The sequence below is a fragment of the Odontesthes bonariensis genome, chromosome 11, assembly GCF_027942865.1.
Source record: "Odontesthes bonariensis isolate fOdoBon6 chromosome 11, fOdoBon6.hap1, whole genome shotgun sequence".
Taxonomy (NCBI): Eukaryota; Metazoa; Chordata; class Actinopteri; order Atheriniformes; family Atherinopsidae; genus Odontesthes; species Odontesthes bonariensis.
Window position 1 is genome coordinate 2,882,406 of NC_134516.1, and position 18,740 is coordinate 2,901,145.

Sequence of the window (18,740 nt, forward strand, 5' to 3'; positions counted from 1 at the left end):
AAGTTGTTTCACTCGGATCTGGCGGAGAGTCCATGAATTCGGCTGTTTGGATTCACCATTGAGAAACTCAACAAAACTCTCAAGGCAGACAGAAAATAAATGTCGGCCTGACCCAAAACAATTGTTACCTGAATTCTGGCTCCCCTCTTGGACCTCGGACGGCTGGCCTTCAGTTTCTCCTGGTTATTATGCCTCTGCCCCCCCTTCCCTGAGGACATCTGTGGACCTGCTCTGAACTGTATAGGCTGGTTGATAAGCTTTCCATCCTGTTATCAAAGACAATGGCTTCACGGACTTACTTACACACACGCATATGCTCACACCAGGGCTCTAATTTAACACCCGCCAAATGCGGGTGAAAGTTATTTTTGGCGTGTATTGAAAAAAACTCACTAGCCGGCTTGGCCGATGATAAATGAGGAACTTTACCATCGATGTTTACGCATCTCACAGTATCCCCCTCATAATTAGTCTCTACACATAGTTTTGTGTTTAATTTTGTGCATTATCTGCACTAAAACATGGTTAGAAAGTTGTTAAATATTTCCATTTTTGTAGATTCAGGGTTCACATGAATATAAATCAGTTTTAAATTAAAAAAAAAAAAATTTTATGTACAAAAAATGTGATCTCCCCTAATGTGGTATTTCTTCTGTCATTCTACCCTTATCAAATAGATTTGTCTTATTAATACTGCACTAGGAGGAAAACTTAGTCATATTCAAATGGTCTATGAAGACCTATTATCACTGTATCAGCCTTAATATTTCCTCTCAAATGAAAGTTTTTTATTCAAAGTTAAATAATAGACTTTAAAATACTCCCATTAAATTTATAGACCACCGAACGGCTTTGTACTTAGTAAAGATCTGCTATCATTCATTATATCAACCGTTCTGTTATTAGCTATATTTCTAAATGCCTCCTCTTAGAGGAAAGTTTATCCATGTTTGTTAGCTTTTGTTAGTTTACTCAAATTACCTGTTATAGTTATACTAATCCTACTGTTAGCTAAATTTACTTTTGCTCTGTTAGTTATACCAATCCTACTTTTAGCTAAATTTACTTTTGCTCTGTTATAGTTATACCAATCTTACTATTAGCTAACTTTACTTTTGCTCTGTTATAGTTATACCAATCCTACTGTTAGCTAAATTTACTTTTGCTCTATTATAGTTATACCAATCCTACTATTAGCTAAATTTACTTTTGCTGTTATAGTTATACCAATCCTACTGTTAGCTAAATTTACTTTTGCTCTATTATAGTTATACCAATCCTACTGTTAGCTAAATTTACTTTTGCTCTATTATAGTTATACCAATCTTACTGTTAGCTAAATGTACTTTTGCTCTGTTAGTTATACCAATCCTACTGTTAGCTAACTTTACTTTTGCTCTGTTATAGTTATACCAATCTTACTGTTAGCTAAATTTACTTTTGCTTTGTTAGTTATACCAATCCTACTGTTAGAATTTCACTTCACTAAACAGACTGATCAATAAAGCCCAAACCGATCAGTTCTGTATAATCGGACCCACCCAGACGGACCCCCCCTGAGCCCAGCGTGGGTAGACGTCTTTTATTGGATGATGGGATTAAGGGACGGAGAGGAGATGAGGAGACGGGGAAAACCACAACACGAAGGGGGCTTTTACTGCCCAGAACTTCTGCTGGATGGAGACCCAAATCTGTCTCATCCTAACCTCTAACATGGGCCAGAACTGAACCAGAACCGACCCAGGACTGAGCCAAAACCAGGACCAGATAGGAAAAAGATATGAGGGAAAACACTGGACCTGAACCAGAAATTAGACCAGGACTTAAAAAGAGATGGAGCAGGACCAGATGTGGGCCAGAGCTGAACCAGAACTGAACCAGAACTGAACCAGAACCAGAGCCGCTGTTCTGAAGAGATGAAGTGACTCATATGAGGCGCTGTCATGTTGTTGTTCCGTCCTCAGACGATTAAACCTCCTTCAGCCCCCCGTCTGATCCACATAATGATCTGTAAGCTGATTGGTCCTCAGTGGGGGGGCACACACACACACACACACACACACACACACACACACACACACACACACATCTGTGCACGGACAGCAGCAGAAGAAGAACAGCCCGACTCTGTGTTACATAAATAAGTTTATTCTGAAGAAGAAGTCATTCTGTACATTCACACGTGGACCTCCAGCTCGCTCGCGGTGGACCTCCAGCTCGCTCCTGGTGGAACTCCAGCTCGCTCCTGGTGGACCACCAGCTCGCTCCTGGTGGACCTCCAGCTCGCTCCTGGTGGACCTCCAGCTCGCTCCTGGTGGACCTCCAGCTCGCTCCTGGTGGACCTCCAGCTCGCTCCTGGTGGACCTCCAGCTCGCTCCTGGTGGAACTCCAGCTCGCTCGCGGTGGACCTCCAGCTCGCTCCTGGTGGACCTCCAGCTCGCTCTGGTGGACCTCCAGCTCGCTCGCGGTGGACCTCCAGCTCGCTCCTGGTGGACCTCCAGCTCGCTCGCGGTGGACCTCCAGCTCGCTCTGGTGGACCTCCAGCTCGCTCTGGTGGACCTCCAGCTCGCTCCTGGTGGACCTCCAGCTCGCTCCTGGTGGACCTCCAGCTCGCTCGCGGTGGACCTCCAGCTCGCTCTGGTGGACCTCCAGCTCGCTCTGGTGGACCTCCAGCTCGCTCGCGGTGGACCTCCAGCTCGCTCCTGGTGGACCTCCAGCTCGCTCTGGTGGACCTCCAGCTCGCTCCTGGTGGACCTCCAGCTCGCTCGCGGTGGACCTCCAGCTCGCTCTGGTGGACCTCCAGCTCGCTCGCGGTGGACCTCCAGCTCGCTCCTGATGGACCTCCAGCTCGCTCCTGATGGACCTCCAGCTCGCTCTGGTGGACCTCCAGCTCGCTCGCGGTGGACCTCCAGCTCGCTCCTGGTGGACCTCCAGCTCGCTCGCGGTGGACCTCCAGCTCGCTCCTGATGGACCTCCAGCTCGCTCTGGTGGACCTCCAGCTCGCTCGCGGTGGACCTCCAGCTCGCTCTGGTGGACCTCCAGCTCGCTCGCGGTGGACCTCCAGCTCGCTCCTGGTGGACCTCCAGCTCGCTCCTGGTGGACCTCCAGCTCGCTCCTGATGGACCTCCAGCTCGCTCGCGGTGGACCTCCAGCTCGCTCCTGGTGGACCTCCAGCTCGCTCCTGATGGACCTCCAGCTCGCTCGCGGTGGACCTCCAGCTCGCTCCTGATGGACCTCCAGCTCGCTCGCGGTGGACCTCCAGCTCGCTCCTGGTGGACCTCCAGCTCGCTCCTGGTGGACCTCCAGCTCGCTCCTGGTGGACCTCCAGCTCGCTCGCGGTGGACCTCCAGCTCGCTCGCGGTGGACCTCCAGCTCGCTCGCGGTGGACCTCCAGCTCGCTCGCGGTGGACCTCCAGCTCGCTCGCGTGGACCTCCAGCTCGCTCTGGTGGAACTCCAGCTCGCTCTGGTGGACCTCCAGCTCGCTCGCGGTTGAACTCCAGCTCGCTCCTGGTGGACCTCCAGCTCGCTCTGGTGGACCGCCTCACGGTGGCGGCGCCTCTCCGTCTTCCGTCAGCTGCCGCCGCTGCAGCATCATGATCAGACGCCGGATCTCCTCGCGCTTCTGTCGCGCTCGCTGCCGCGGAAACCAGTTCTCCAATCGCAACGGGAGGTCGAAGTGCACGATGGGGTTCTGAGGAACCAATCAGAGAGCTCAGTTTAGATCAACAGGCGACGTTTATCTTCGATGACATTTTTAATTCTGTTAAAAACTGCTCAGAACTTAGAAAATTTACCTGAAAAACACGTACAAATAAAATAATTGTGTTATTTTCTGACACAAAATAACTTTTATTTTTATATTTTAAATAAAAATAATAAATTTTTTTAGATGTTTCTTTCTGGGAATTTATCTTTAATATATTCATTTTTAAATTAACGCTTCATGTCTTTTGGTAAACTTGTACATTTTATAAATTTAGGTGTAAATTTCAATATTAATTTTATTGAACATTTACTTATACTAATAATAATAATAATAATTATTCAAACTTTGAAAATTAATCATTAAAAAGTCTAAAATTTAACCATTTGCAGGAGGCTCTGACTCAGGTAAATGAGGGCGTGGTCACCTGCAGGAAGCTAAATGAGGGCGCGGTCACCTGCAGGAGGCTCTGACTCAGGTAAATGTGGGCGTGGTCACCTGCAGGAAGCTAAATGAGGGCGCGGTCACCTGCAGGAAGCTAAATGAGGGCGTGGTCACCTGCAGGAGGCTCTGACTCAGGTAAATGAGGGCGTGGTCACCTGCAGGAGGCTCTGACTCAGGTAAATGAGGGCGTGGTCACCTGCAGGAAGCTAAATGAGGGCGCGGTCACCTGCAGGAGGCTCTGACTCAGGTAAATGTGGGCGTGGTCACCTGCAGGAGCTCTGACTCAGGTAAATGAGGGCGTGGTCACCTGCAGGAAGCTAAATGAGGGCGCGGTCACCTGCAGGAAGCTCTGACTCAGGTAAATGAGGGCGTGGTCACCTGCAGGAGGCTCTGACTCAGGTAAATGAGGGCGTGGTCACCTGCAGGAAGCTCTAACTCAGGTAAATGAGGGCGTGGTCACCTGCAGGAAGCTCTGACTCAGGTAAATGAGGGCGTGGTCACCTGCAGGAAGCTCCAACTCAGGTAAATGAGGGCGTGGTCACCTGCAGGAGGCTCTGACTCAGGTAAATGAGGGCGTGGTCACCTGCAGGAGGCTCTGACTCAGGTAAATGAGGGCGTGGTCACCTGCAGGAAGCTCTAACTCAGGTAAATGAGGGCGCGGTCACCTGCAGGAAGCTCTGAATCAGGTAAATGTGGGCGTGGTCACCTGCAGGAAGCTCTAACTCCGGTAAATGAGGGCGCGGTCACCTGCAGGAAGCTCTGAATCAGGTAAATGAGGGTGTGGTCACCTGTAGGAGGCTCTGACTCAGGTAAATGTGGGCGTGGTCACCTGCAGGAAGCTCTAACTCAGGTAAATGAGGGCGTGGTCACCTGCAGGAAGCTCTGAATCAGGTAAATGTTGGCGTGGTCACCTGCAGGAAGCTAAATGAGGGCGCGGTCACCTGCAGGAAGCTCTGACTCAGGTAAATGAGGACGTGGTCACCTGCAGGAAGCTCTGAATCAGGTAAATGAGGGCGTGGTCACCTGCAGGAAGCTAAATGAGGGCGCGGTCACCTGCAGGAAGCTCTGACTCAGGTAAATGAGGACGTGGTCACCTGCAGGAAGCTCTGAATCAGGTAAATGAGGGCGTGGTCACCTGCAGGAAGCTAAATGAGGGCGTGGTCACCTGCAGGAAGCTCTCACTCAGGTAAATGAGGGCGTGGTCACCTGCAGGAAGCTCTGAATCAGGTAAATGAGGGCGTGGTCACCTGCAGGAAGCTCTGACTCAGGTAAATGAGGGCGTGGTCACCTGCACGAGGCTCTGACTCAGGTAAATGAGGGCGTGGTCACCTGCACGAGGCTCTGACTCAGGTAAATGAGGGCGTGGTCACCTGCAGGAAGCTAAATGAGGGCGCGGTCACCTGCAGGAAGCTCTGACTCAGGTAAATGAGGGCGTGGTCACCTGCAGGAGGCTCTGACTCAGGTAAATGTGGGCGTGGTCACCTGCAGGAAGCTCTGACTCAGGTAAATTAGGGCGTGGTCACCTGCAGGAAGCTCTGAATCAGGTAAATGAGGGCGTGGTCACCTGCAGGAGGCTCTGACTCAGGTAAATGAGGGCGTGGTCACCTGCAGGAGGCTCTGAATCAGGTAAATGAGGGCGTGGTCACCTGCAGGAAGCTCTGAATCAGGTAAATGTTGGCGTGGTCACCTGCAGGAAGCTCTGAATCAGGTAAATGAGGGCGTGGTCACCTGCAGGAGGCACTGACTCAGGTAAATGTTGGCGTGGTCACCTGCAGGAAGCTAAATGAGGGCGTGGTCACCTGCAGGAGGCTCCGACTCAGGTAAATGAGGGTGTGGTCACCTGCAGGAAGCTCTGACTCAGGTAAATGAGGGTGTGGTCACCTGCAGGAAGCTAAATGAGGGCGCGGTCACCTGCAGGAAGCTCTGACTCAGGTAAATGTGGGCGCGGTCACCTGCAGGAAGCTCTGACTCAGGTAAATGAGGGCGTGGTCACCTGCAGGAGGCACTGACTCAGGTAAATGTTGGCGTGGTCACCTGCAGGAGGCACTGACTCAGGTAAATGAGGGCGTGGTCACCTGCAGGAAGCTCTGACTCAGGTAAATGAGGGCGTGGTCACCTGCAGGAAGCTGTGACTCAGGTAAATGTGGGCGCGGTCACCTGCAGGAGGCTCTGAATCAGGTAAATGAGGGCGTGGTCACCTGCAGGAAGCTCTGAATCAGGTAAATGAGGGCGTGGTCTCCTGCAGGAAGCTCTAACTCAGGTAAATGAGGGCGCGGTCACCTGCAGGAAGCTCTGAATCAGGTAAATGAGGGCGTGGTCTCCTGCAGGAAGCTAAATGAGGGCGCGGTCACCTGCAGGAAGCTCTGACTCAGGTAAATGAGGGCGTGGTCACCTGCAGGAAGCTCTGACTCAGGTAAATGAGGGCGTGGTCACCTGCAGGAAGCTCTGACTCAGGTAAATGAGGGCGTGGTCACCTGCAGGAAGCTAAATGAGGGCGCGGTCACCTGCAGGAAGCTCTGACTCAGGTAAATGAGGGCGTGGTCACCTGCAGGAAGCTCTGACTCAGGTAAATGTGGGCGCGGTCACCTGCAGGAAGCTCTGACTCAGGTAAATGTTGGCGCGGTCACCTGCAGGAAGCTAAATGTGGGCGTGGTCACCTGGAGGAGGCTCTGACTCAGGTAAATGTGGGCGTGGTCACCTGCAGGAAGCTCTGACTCAGGTAAATGAGGGCGTGGTCACCTGCAGGAAGCTCTGACTCAGGTAAATGAGGGCGTGGTCACCTGCAGGAAGCTCTAACTCCGGTAAATGAGGGCGTGGTCACCTGCAGGAAGCTCTAACTCCGGTAAATGAGGGCGTGGTCACCTGCAGGAGGCTCTGAATCCGGTAAATGAGGGCGTGGTCACCTGCAGGAAGCTCTGACTCCGGTAAATGAGGGCGTGGTCACCTGCAGGAGGCTCTGAATCAGGTAAATGAGGGCGTGGTCACCTGCAGGAGGCTCTGACTCAGGTAAATGAGGGCGTGGTCACCTGCAGGAGGCTCTGACTCAGGTAAATGAGGGCGTGGTCACCTGCAGGAAGCTCTGACTCAGGTAAATGAGGGCGTGGTCACCTGCAGGAAGCTCTAACTCCGGTAAATGAGGGCGTGGTCACCTGCAGGAAGCTAAATGAGGGCGCGGTCACCTGCAGGAAGCTCTGACTCAGGTAAATGAGGGCGTGGTCACCTGCAGGAAGCTCTGACTCAGGTAAATGAGGGCGTGGTCACCTGCAGGAAGCTCTGACTCAGGTAAATGAGGGCGTGGTCACCTGCAGGAAGCTCTAACTCCGGTAAATGAGGGCGTGGTCACCTGCAGGAGGCTCTGAATCAGGTAAATGAGGGCGTGGTCACCTGCAGGAAGCTCTGACTCAGGTAAATGAGGGCGTGGTCACCTGCAGGAAGCTCTGACTCAGGTAAATGAGGGCGTGGTCACCTGCAGGAAGCTCTAACTCCGGTAAATGAGGGCATGGTCACCTGCAGGAGGCTCTGACTCAGGTAAATGAGGGCGTGGTCACCTGCAGGAGGCTCTGACTCAGGTAAATGAGGGCGTGGTCACCTGCAGGAAGCTAAATGAGGGCGCGGTCACCTGCAGGAGGCTCTGACTCAGGTAAATGTGGGCGTGGTCACCTGCAGGAGCTCTGACTCAGGTAAATGTGGGCGTGGTCACCTGCAGGAAGCTCTGACTCAGGTAAATGAGGGCGTGGTCACCTGCAGGAGGCTCTGACTCAGGTAAATGAGGGCGTGGTCACCTGCAGGAAGCTCTAACTCAGGTAAATGAGGGCGTGGTCACCTGCAGGAAGCTCTGACTCAGGTAAATGAGGGCGTGGTCACCTGCAGGAAGCTCCAACTCAGGTAAATGAGGGCGCGGTCACCTGCAGGAAGCTCTGAATCAGGTAAATGAGGGCGCGGTCACCTGCAGGAAGCTCTGAATCAGGTAAATGAGGGTGTGGTCACCTGTAGGAGGCTCTGACTCAGGTAAATGTGGGCGTGGTCACCTGCAGGAAGCTCTAACTCAGGTAAATGAGGGCGTGGTCACCTGCAGGAAGCTCTGAATCAGGTAAATGTTGGCGTGGTCACCTGCAGGAAGCTAAATGAGGGCGCGGTCACCTGCAGGAAGCTCTGACTCAGGTAAATGAGGACGTGGTCACCTGCAGGAAGCTCTGAATCAGGTAAATGAGGGCGTGGTCACCTGCAGGAAGCTAAATGAGGGCGCGGTCACCTGCAGGAAGCTCTCACTCAGGTAAATGAGGGCGTGGTCACCTGCAGGAAGCTAAATGAGGGCGTGGTCACCTGCAGGAAGCTCTCACTCAGGTAAATGAGGGCGTGGTCACCTGCAGGAAGCTCTGAATCAGGTAAATGAGGGCGTGGTCACCTGCAGGAAGCTCTGACTCAGGTAAATGAGGGCGTGGTCACCTGCACGAGGCTCTGACTCAGGTAAATGAGGGCGTGGTCACCTGCAGGAAGCTAAATGAGGGCGCGGTCACCTGCAGGAAGCTCTGACTCAGGTAAATGAGGGCGTGGTCACCTGCAGGAGGCTCTGACTCAGGTAAATGTGGGCGTGGTCACCTGCAGGAAGCTCTGACTCAGGTAAATGAGGGCGTGGTCACCTGCAGGAAGCTCTGAATCAGGTAAATGAGGGCGTGGTCACCTGCAGGAGGCTCTGAATCAGGTAAATGAGGGCGTGGTCACCTGCAGGAGGCTCTGACTCAGGTAAATGAGGGCGTGGTCACCTGCAGGAAGCTCTGAATCTGGTAAATGTTGGCGTGGTCACCTGCAGGAAGCTCTGAATCAGGTAAATGAGGGCGTGGTCACCTGCAGGAGGCACTGACTCAGGTAAATGTTGGCGTGGTCACCTGCAGGAAGCTAAATGAGGGCGCGGTCACCTGCAGGAGGCTCCGACTCAGGTAAATGAGGGTGTGGTCACCTGCAGGAAGCTCTGACTCAGGTAAATGAGGGTGTGGTCACCTGCAGGAAGCTAAATGAGGGCGCGGTCACCTGCAGGAAGCTCTGACTCAGGTAAATGTGGGCGCGGTCACCTGCAGGAAGCTCTGACTCAGGTAAATGAGGGCGTGGTCACCTGCAGGAAGCTCTCACTCAGGTAAATGAGGGCGTGGTCACCTGCAGGAAGCTCTGACTCAGGTAAATGTTGGCGTGGTCACCTGCAGGAGGCACTGACTCAGGTAAATGAGGGCGTGGTCATCTGCAGGAAGCTCTGACTCAGGTAAATGAGGGCGTGGTCACCTGCAGGAAGCTGTGACTCAGGTAAATGTGGGCGCGGTCACCTGCAGGAGGCTCTAACTCAGGTAAATGAGGGCGTGGTCACCTGCAGGAAGCTCTGAATCAGGTAAATGAGGGCGTGGTCTCCTGCAGGAAGCTCTAACTCAGGTAAATGAGGGCGTGGTCTCCTGCAGGAAGCTCTAACTCAGGTAAATGAGGGCGCGGTCACCTGCAGGAAGCTCTGAATCAGGTAAATGAGGGCGTGGTCTCCTGCAGGAAGCTAAATGAGGGCGCGGTCACCTGCAGGAAGCTCTGACTCAGGTAAATGAGGGCGTGGTCACCTGCAGGAAGCTCTGACTCAGGTAAATGAGGGCGTGGTCACCTGCAGGAAGCTAAATGAGGGCGCGGTCACCTGCAGGAAGCTCTGACTCAGGTAAATGAGGGCGTGGTCACCTGCAGGAAGCTCTGACTCAGGTAAATGTGGGCGCGGTCACCTGCAGGAAGCTAAATGTGGGCGTGGTCACCTGGAGGAGGCTCTGACTCAGGTAAATGTGGGCGTGGTCACCTGCAGGAAGCTCTGACTCAGGTAAATGTGGGCGCGGTCACCTGCAGGAAGCTAAATGTGGGCGTGGTCACCTGGAGGAGGCTCTGACTCAGGTAAATGAGGGCGTGGTCACCTGCAGGAGGCACTGACTCAGGTAAATGAGGGCGTGGTCACCTGCAGGAGGCACTGACTCAGGTAAATGTTGGCGTGGTCACCTGCAGGAAGCTCTGAATCAGGTAAATGTGGGCGTGGTCACCTGCAGGAAGCTCTCCGCGTACTGCAGGAGGTAGAGTCCACAGTCGCTGCTGTTGTCCTGCTGAGGAACTCTGCAGCAGGAGCTCCTGATGGTGTCTGGCGTGAAGAGACGAGTCGTCTTCCTGCGCACCTCCCACTCCACCTGCAGGTAGCTGGAGACATCGTTCAACCTCAGCGTGAGAAAACAGCCGCCGACATTCGGCCTGTGGCCGCAGAGCGGCTGAAACTCACTCTCTGAGGAGTCTGCAGACGTTCTCGTGATACGACAGCTTCAGCGAGTCCATCACCAGGATGCAGGGCCTGAAAACCACCAGAAAACCACCAGCTCAACGCAAACTCTGCTTTGGGTTACCCTACGGTTCTTAAATATCCTGACAGATTTGAACGATTTAAGATGAAAAAAAAGGGTCAAAATGAGTTGAAAGAGGCTGATAAAAACAACAGAAATACCAGGGAAGGACGGAAGAAACATAAAGATAAACAGATTAAAACTCACCTCTGCATCACTCGGCTCCTCTGGGAGCCCTGCTGACTGCACTCCTGCAGGTTCATAAAGGACAGATCACACCAGGTCAATATTCATGGGGCAGAAACTCAGACACAACACGGTTATGTTAACATATTAGAATGTTAGCATGTTAACATATTAGAATGTTAACATGTTAGCATATTAGAATGTTAACATGTTAGCATGTTAGAATGTTAACATGTTAGCATGTTAACATGTTAGAATGTTAACATGTTAGAATGTTAGCATGTTAGAATGTTAGAATGTTAACATGTCAGCATGTTAGAATGTTAACATGTTAGCATGTTAGAATGTTAGCATTATTTGGAAGGGTTGCAGGACAAGGCCTTCTGGTTCTTATTCTTTTAAGCTGGAGGTTAAACCTTAAACTGACAGGAGGACGGCAGGTTAGTACCCCCAGAACCTTGGTTAGCATGTTAACATGCTTACATGTTAGAATGTTAACATGTTAGCATGTTAACATGTTAGAATGTTAACATGTTAGAATGTTAGCATGTTAACATGTTAGAATGTTAACATGTTAGAATGTTAACATGTTAGAATGTTAACATGTTAGAATGTTAGCATGTTAACATGTTAGCATGTTAGAATGTTAACATGTTAGCATGTTAACATGTTAGAATGTTAACATGTTAGAATGTTAGCATGTTAACATGTTAGCATGTTAGAATGTTAGCATGTTAGAATGTTAGCATTATTTGGAAGGGTTGCAGGACAAGGCCTTCTGGTTCTTATTCTTTTAAGCTGGAGGTTAAACCTTAAACTGACAGGAGGACGGCAGGTTAGTACCCCCAGAACCTTGGTTAGCATGTTAGAATGTTAACATGTTAGCATGTTAACATGTTAGAATGTTAACATGTTAGAATGTTAACATGTTAGAATGTTAGCATGTTAACATGTTAGCATGTTAGAATGTTAACATGTTAGCATGTTAACATGTTAGAATGTTAACATGTTAGAATGTTAACATGTTAGAATGTTAGCATGTTAACATGTTAGCATGTTAGCATGTTAACATGTTAGCATGTTAACATGTTAGAATGTTAACATGTTAGAATGTTAACATGTTAACATGTTAACATGTTAACATGTTAGAATGTTAACATGTTAACATGTTAGAATGTTAGCATGTTAACATGTTAGCATGTTAGCATGTTAACATGTTAGCATGTTAGAATGTTAACATGTTAGCATGTTAACATGTTAGAATGTTAACATGTTAGAATGTTAGCATGTTAACATGTTAGCATGTTAGAATGTTAACATGTTAGCATGTTAACATGTTAGCATGTTAACATGTTAGAATGTTAACATGTTAACATGTTAACATGTTAGAATGTTAACATGTTAACATGTTAACATGTTAGAATGTTAACATGTTAGCATGTTAACATGTTAGAATGTTAGCATGTTAACATGTTAGAATGTTAACATGTTAGAATGTTAGCATGTTAACATGTTAGCATGTTAGAATGTTAACATGTTAGCATGTTAGAATGTTAACATGTTAGCATGTTAACATGTTAGAATGTTAGAATGTTAGCATTATTTGGAAGGGTTGCAGGACAAGGCCTCCTGGTTCTTATTCTTTTAAGCTGGAGGTTAAACCTTAAACTGACAGGAGGACGGCAGGTTAGTACCCCCAGAACCTTGGTTAGCATGTTAACATGCTTACATGTTAACATGTTAGAATGTTAACATGTTAGAATGTTAGCATGTTAACATGTTAGCATGTTAGAATGTTAACATGTTAGCATGTTAACATGTTAGAATGTTAGCATGTTAACATGTTAGCATGTTAGAATGTTAACATGTTAGCATGTTAACATGTTAGAATGTTAGCATGTTAACATGTTAGCATGTTAGAATGTTAACATGTTAGCATGTTAGAATGTTAGCATTATTTGGAAGGGTTGCAGGACAAGGCCTTCTGGTTCTTATTCTTTTAACCCTAATCCCTGATAGGGGACATTTTTGTCCACTTGGGGTGAACTTTCTCCTCTAATTTCACACTGTAGATAGTGATACTCATCATATTTGGTCCAGTTGTGTATTTTTGACTATTTTTTCGAATTTCAAACACACATCATATACAATGCAATTTTTCATTGTGTAAAAAAAAAACTCCTTAATTTCTGAAAAGGGACATTTTTGTCCCCTTTTAAAACGACCTAAAAACATCATATATTAATATTTTTTTCCACTTTTTTTTTCATAAATCTTTTATTCCACTTCAGTTCTGATCATAACTACCAAGTTTTCAATTATTTTCAAAAAAATTAACCCTTTAAATGCCAATTTGAACTTTTTAGCCCAATTTTGAAGCCTTTAGGTGCCAGTATTTTCAAAATATGGAATGCAGAGTGGAATTATTGAGTAGGGATAATTAGGGTCTGGGATATGTCAATGATTAGCAACAACTTTGATTTTTAGGGATTTTTAATTTTTTTGTTATGCCTGATTTTTAAAAAAAATCCTTAATTTCTGAAAAGGGCCATTTTTGTCCCCTTCTAAAATGATCCCCAAAATACCATATGTTAATATTTTTTTCCACTTTTTTTTTCAGAAATCTTTTCTTCCACTTCAGTTCTGATCATAGGCAACAAGTTTTCAATTATTTTCAAAAAATTAACCCTTTAAATACCAGTGTATATGAGGTAAACACCAATTTTCGTTAAAAAACAGACACAAAAACTGCTGTATTTTCAATATATGCAATGCAAAGTGAAATATTCTATGGGGGATTATTAGGTCTGGGATATGTCATTGATGAGCTACAACATCAGTTTTATCAGCTTTTTAGTTTTTCTGCAATGGCAGATTACAGAAACGGCTCCCATAGACATCCATTATAATAAATACAGCATTAGTCTATGGCACACGCACGCACACATGCACGCACGCACACACGCACACACACACACACACACACATATACACGCACGCACGCACGCACACACACGCACACACACACACACGGACACCTGTGTGACCCCAGTGATGTTATGAGGTCGTCAGACTGAGAAATAGTTTGGGTTTCTTTGAGGTAACATAATAAAATAATTTAGGTGTCTTTGAGGTAACATGATGAAAGCACCCTCGTTTGTCAACGACAGATCCACCAGCATGAGAATACGAGAGCTGTGCACATTTCTCATTCTCCTGAAGGTTGGAAGGCATGGCACAAAAATTCAGCGTTGCCCAAGCCGTGGAGGAAGTCCTCAGACCAGGGCACAGCGACTCTCTCTATTCATCCTCCTCTGATGACTCCTCAGATGAAGAATGGGAACTCACCCTCCCTCCAGCAGCTCTGATTATAACAGCACGGAGGATGAAACTGATGAGACTGCTGGCCTGGATATTCTGTGGGTGTCAAAAAATGGCAAGATATCCTGGTCTGACAACCACGCCAACACCCTCCGATACCTGCCTGCACCCTGTGCTCGCCCTGAACCGACCACCTATGCATGCGCCCGCATAACCGATATGAAGCCCACCTGAGATCTTTTTCTGACTGATGAGCTGATGGAGCTGATCATTCAATTCACCAACCTGGAAGGCAGACGCACCACAGAGGCCTGGAGGGACACCGACAAAGGAGAGCTGCGGGCCTTCCTTGAGCTGCTCATCCTCGCCGCGGTGCATCACTCACGAGGTGAGAGCACCCTCAGTCTGTGGGATGCACTGGATGGGCCATGTTCAGGCAAACCATGGCACACACAAGATTTGAATCCCTTGTTTGATGACCAGCTGACACGACCCCATCGACAGCGAGAGGGCAAACTGGCTCCGATTGCAGCTCTCTGGGAGAAGTGGGAGAGCCGACTCACCCGCCTCTTCACCCCGGGCAGAGAAGTCTGCATCGATGAGCAGCTGAAGGCCTTTCAGGGTCGCTGCGCGTTTCTGCAGTATATCCCCAGCAAACCCCCAAAATATGGCATCAAAGTGTGGGTTACCTGTGACGTGCGCAGCTCATAGCCTTCCAAAGACATCTAAGATATGAATGATATGAATGTTTCAGTACGGTCGTACATCGGCCGTTTTACCGATGAAGGGTTTGGGAGTGGCGAGCTTTAGACGCTGTGTTAAAATGTATCGGCCTACGTCGTGGGCTAAAAAGCTAAATAATAATATATAAATAATAAGCTAAATTGCTATCTTCAAGTATTGGAATGAAGATCTGCTCAAATGAAAACTCGCCATGGTTGGGACCATTAGAAGGAATAAGCCTGAGCTTCCCCCAGTCCATCTGCAGGCGAGCCACAGACCTGTGCGCTCCTCAACATTGGCCTTCACTGCAACACACACTTTCTGTAATCTGCATATCGCATGTCATATGTGCCGAAGAGGTGGAAAATGTTCTCCTCCTCAGCACAGCGCACAGGGACCCAGTGGTCAGCGAGGATGAGCACCGAAAACCCCAAATAATCCTGGACTGCGCGTGCGTGTGTGCCATAGACTAATGCTGTATTTATTATAATGGATGTCTATGGGAGCCGTTTCTGTAATCTGCCATTGCAGAAAAACTAAAAAGCTGATAAAACTGATGTTTTAGCTCATCAATGACATATCCCAGACCTAATAATCCCCCATAGAATATTTCACTTTGCATTGCATATATTGAAAATACAGCAGTTTTTGTGTCTGTTTTTTAACGAAAATTGGTGTTTACCTCATATACACTGGTATTTAAAGGGTTAATTTTTTGAAAATAATTGAAAACTTGTTGCCTATGATCAGAACTGAAGTGGAAGAAAAGATTTCTGAAAAAAAAAAGTGGAAAAAAATATTAACATATGGTATTTTGGGGATCATTTTAGAAGGGGACAAAAATGGCCCTTTTCAGAAATTAAGGAGTTTTTTTTAAAATCAGGCATAACAAAAAAATTAAAAATCCCTAAAAATCAATGTTGTTGCTGATCATTGACTTTTCCCAGACCATAATTATCCCCCCTCAACAATTCCACTTTGCATTCTATATATTGAAAATATAGCAGTTTTTGTGAGTTTTTTTTACAGAAATTGGCGTTTACGTCATATAAACCAGTATTTAAAGGGTTAAATTTTTGAAAATAATTGAAAACTTGGTAGTTATGATCAGAACTGAAGTGGAATAAAAGATTTATGAAAAAAAAAGCGGAAAAAAATATTAACATATGATGTTTTTAGGTCGTTTTAAAAGGGGACAAAAATGTCCCTTTTCAGAAATTAAGTTGTGTTTTAAATCAGGTATGAGGGTTAAGCTGGAGGTTAAACCTTAAACTGACAGGAGGACGGCAGGTTAGTACCCCCAGAACCTTGGTTAGCATGTTAACATGCTTACATGTTAGAATGTTAGAATGTTAACATGTTAGAATGTTAGCATGTTAACATGTTAGCATGTTAGAATGTTAACATGTTAGCATGTTAACATGTTAGAATGTTAACATGTTAGAATGTTAGCATGTTAACATGTTAGAATGTTAACATGTTAGAATGTTAACATGTTAGAATGTTAGCATGTTAACATGTTAACATGTTAGAATGTTAACATGTTAGCATGTTAACATGTTAGAATGTTAACATGTTAGAATGTTAACATGTTAGAATGTTAACATGTTAACATGTTAGAATGTTAACATGTTAGAATGTTAGCATGTTAACATGTTAACATGTTAGAATGTTAACATGTTAGAATGTTAACATGTTAGAATGTTAACATGTTAGAATGTTAGCATGTTAACATGTTAACATGTTAACATGTTAACATGTTAGCATGTTAACATGTTAGCATGTTAACATGTTAGAATGTTAACATGTTAGAATGTTAGCATGTTAACATGTTAGAATGTTAACATGTTAGAATGTTAGCATGTTAACATGTTAGAATGTTAACATGTTAGAATGTTAACATGTTAGAATGTTAGCATGTTAACATGTTAACATGTTAGAATGTTAACATGTTAGCATGTTAACATGTTAGAATGTTAACATGTTAGAATGTTAGCATGTTAACATGTTAGAATGTTAACATGTTAGAATGTTAGCATGTTAACATGTTAACATGTTAGAATGTTAACATGTTAGAATGTTAGCATGTTAACATGTTAGAATGTTAACATGTTAGCATGTTAACATGTTAGAATGTTAACATGTTAGAATGTTAGCATGTTAACATGTTAGAATGTTAACATGTTAGAATGTTAGCATGTTAACATGTTAGCATGTTAGAATGTTAACATGTTAGCATGTTAACATGTTAGAATGTTAACATGTTAGCATGTTAACATGTTAGAATGTTAACATGTTAGAATGTTAGCATGTTAACATGTTAGAATGTTAACATGTTAGCATGTTAACATGTTAGAATGTTAGCATGTTAACATGTTAGAATGTTAACATGTTAGCATGTTAACATGTTAGAATGTTAACATGTTAGAATGTTAGCATGTTAACATGTTAGAATGTTAACATGTTAGCATTATTTGGAAGGGTTGCAGGACAAGGCCTCCTGGTTCTTATTCTTTTAAGCTGGAGGTTAAACCTTAAACTGACAGGAGGACGGCAGGTTAGTACCCCCAGAACCTCGGTTAGCATGTTAACATGCTTACATGTTAACATTCTTAGCTTAGCCCCGGATGAAGCTGTGCGCTGTGGATACGTACAGGCGGCTGCTGCGACCTCAGGCCGATGCTCGGCTTCCCTGCAGCTCGCTCAGATCCGCCTGCGGAAACAACAACATCTGTTTGTTCATCGTGAAATGAAAAAAGGCTTCTCCAAAGACAGATGACTCCAGTTTACTGCCCCCCCCCTCAGGATAAAAAGTGACACACTGAACCAACATGGAGCTCAGAGCTGTAAGAGGAGAACTTGTTTACTGGGGAACACTTGGTGGTTAGAACATGGACTTTATATCCCAGCTGGGGGGACATCTGGCCCCCATTAGAGACGCTCTGTTGAACTTCAGCGCTTCGTTCGCTCCACTGAATCGGCTTCAGAGCTGCGGAGCTGCAGCCGCTCACCTGCTGGGCTCTGGAAGTCCCGGTGCCGAAGCCCGTCCAGACCCGGGAAACAGACCACCACCAGGAACCAGTGAGCTCTGCGGAGACCAGAGGAGACGCCGCTGAGGACCAGGAGGCCACATTCACACATTACGACAAGAGAACAGAGACAGGAGGGAAAGCTGTAGAAAAGCAAAGAAAGAACGAAGAGAAGAGACCAAAAGGAAGGGAAACTGTAGAAAAAAAGACCAAAAGGAGGGAAAACTGTAGAAAAGAGACCAAAAGGAAGGAAAACTGTAGAAAAAGAGACCAAAAGGAAGGAAAACTGTAGAAAAACAAAGAAACGAAGAGAAAAGAGACCAAAAGGAAGGGAAACTGTAGAAAAACTGTAGAAAAACAAAGACAGAACGAGGTTAAAATAACACGTGGATGATAACGAAGTTTCTGTGACTTCTGAACACCGACGGGATTTAAAGGGTTCAGATATTTCCTCTAATTATCCACATTTATGGTTTCTGAGGCAGTTAAACTCAGTTTGGACGAGAGTTCAGTCTGTCAACCAATCAGAGACTGCGCTGACGACCCCTGGACCAATCAGAGACTCACACTTTGAATGGGCTGGAATGATTGGATGCTGTGCTGCTGGAAGCTCTTCTGCTATCTGTTATGAATGGAAACCATGGCAACAGGAAAGTTGCTCATCGGTTGGAGCAGCTAAACTGATGCCTGGAATAAAAAGAGGAGACGTCTTGGATGGGGAGCTTCACCCGAAGCTGGATGTGAGTGGGCGGGGCTTAGCATCGTGGGCGGGGCTTAGCAGAGGAGGCGGAGTCAACTTAAGGAGTGACGTACTTTAGAAATTAAAATCAGAACGGCTCGTTAGATGAGGAACTTTCAAACAAAGGGAAACTAAAAAAGAGGTTTTTCCATCATGTGTCACCCTTAAACTGAGACTGTAAACGCTTTAAAAAGCAGCTGGAGGTCAGGAGTTCACGGGTTCGATCCCCAAACTCTACACTGTGGCTGTGTTCGAA

General features: G+C 46.7%; 1 protein-coding gene across 6 annotated transcripts in view; it reads right to left on the reverse strand.

Annotated features, from left to right (window-relative positions):
• Positions 1-3,261: 3,261 nt before the first annotated feature.
• The window catches only part of senp7b (SUMO specific peptidase 7b), a 36,212-nt gene continuing 20,733 nt past the window's right edge, over positions 3,262-18,740 (reverse strand). For 3 of the 6 annotated variants that reach the window (XM_075477276.1, XM_075477275.1, XM_075477277.1), the window contains exons 17-22: positions 17,728-17,804; positions 17,371-17,429; positions 10,694-10,737; positions 10,429-10,497; positions 10,199-10,349; positions 3,456-3,692 (exon numbers count right to left, since the gene is read on the reverse strand). In XM_075477276.1, coding sequence (XP_075333391.1) covers positions 3,543-3,692; positions 10,199-10,349; positions 10,429-10,497; positions 10,694-10,737; positions 17,371-17,429; positions 17,728-17,804 — 550 coding nt within the window. In that variant the 3' untranslated portion in view covers positions 3,456-3,542. Of the gene's footprint in view, positions 3,345-3,382; positions 3,411-3,455; positions 3,693-10,198; positions 10,350-10,428; positions 10,498-10,693; positions 10,738-17,370; positions 17,430-17,727; positions 17,805-18,740 lie in introns of those variants that run through there. The other 3 variants (XM_075477273.1, XM_075477272.1, XM_075477274.1) reach the window with 3 other exon arrangements.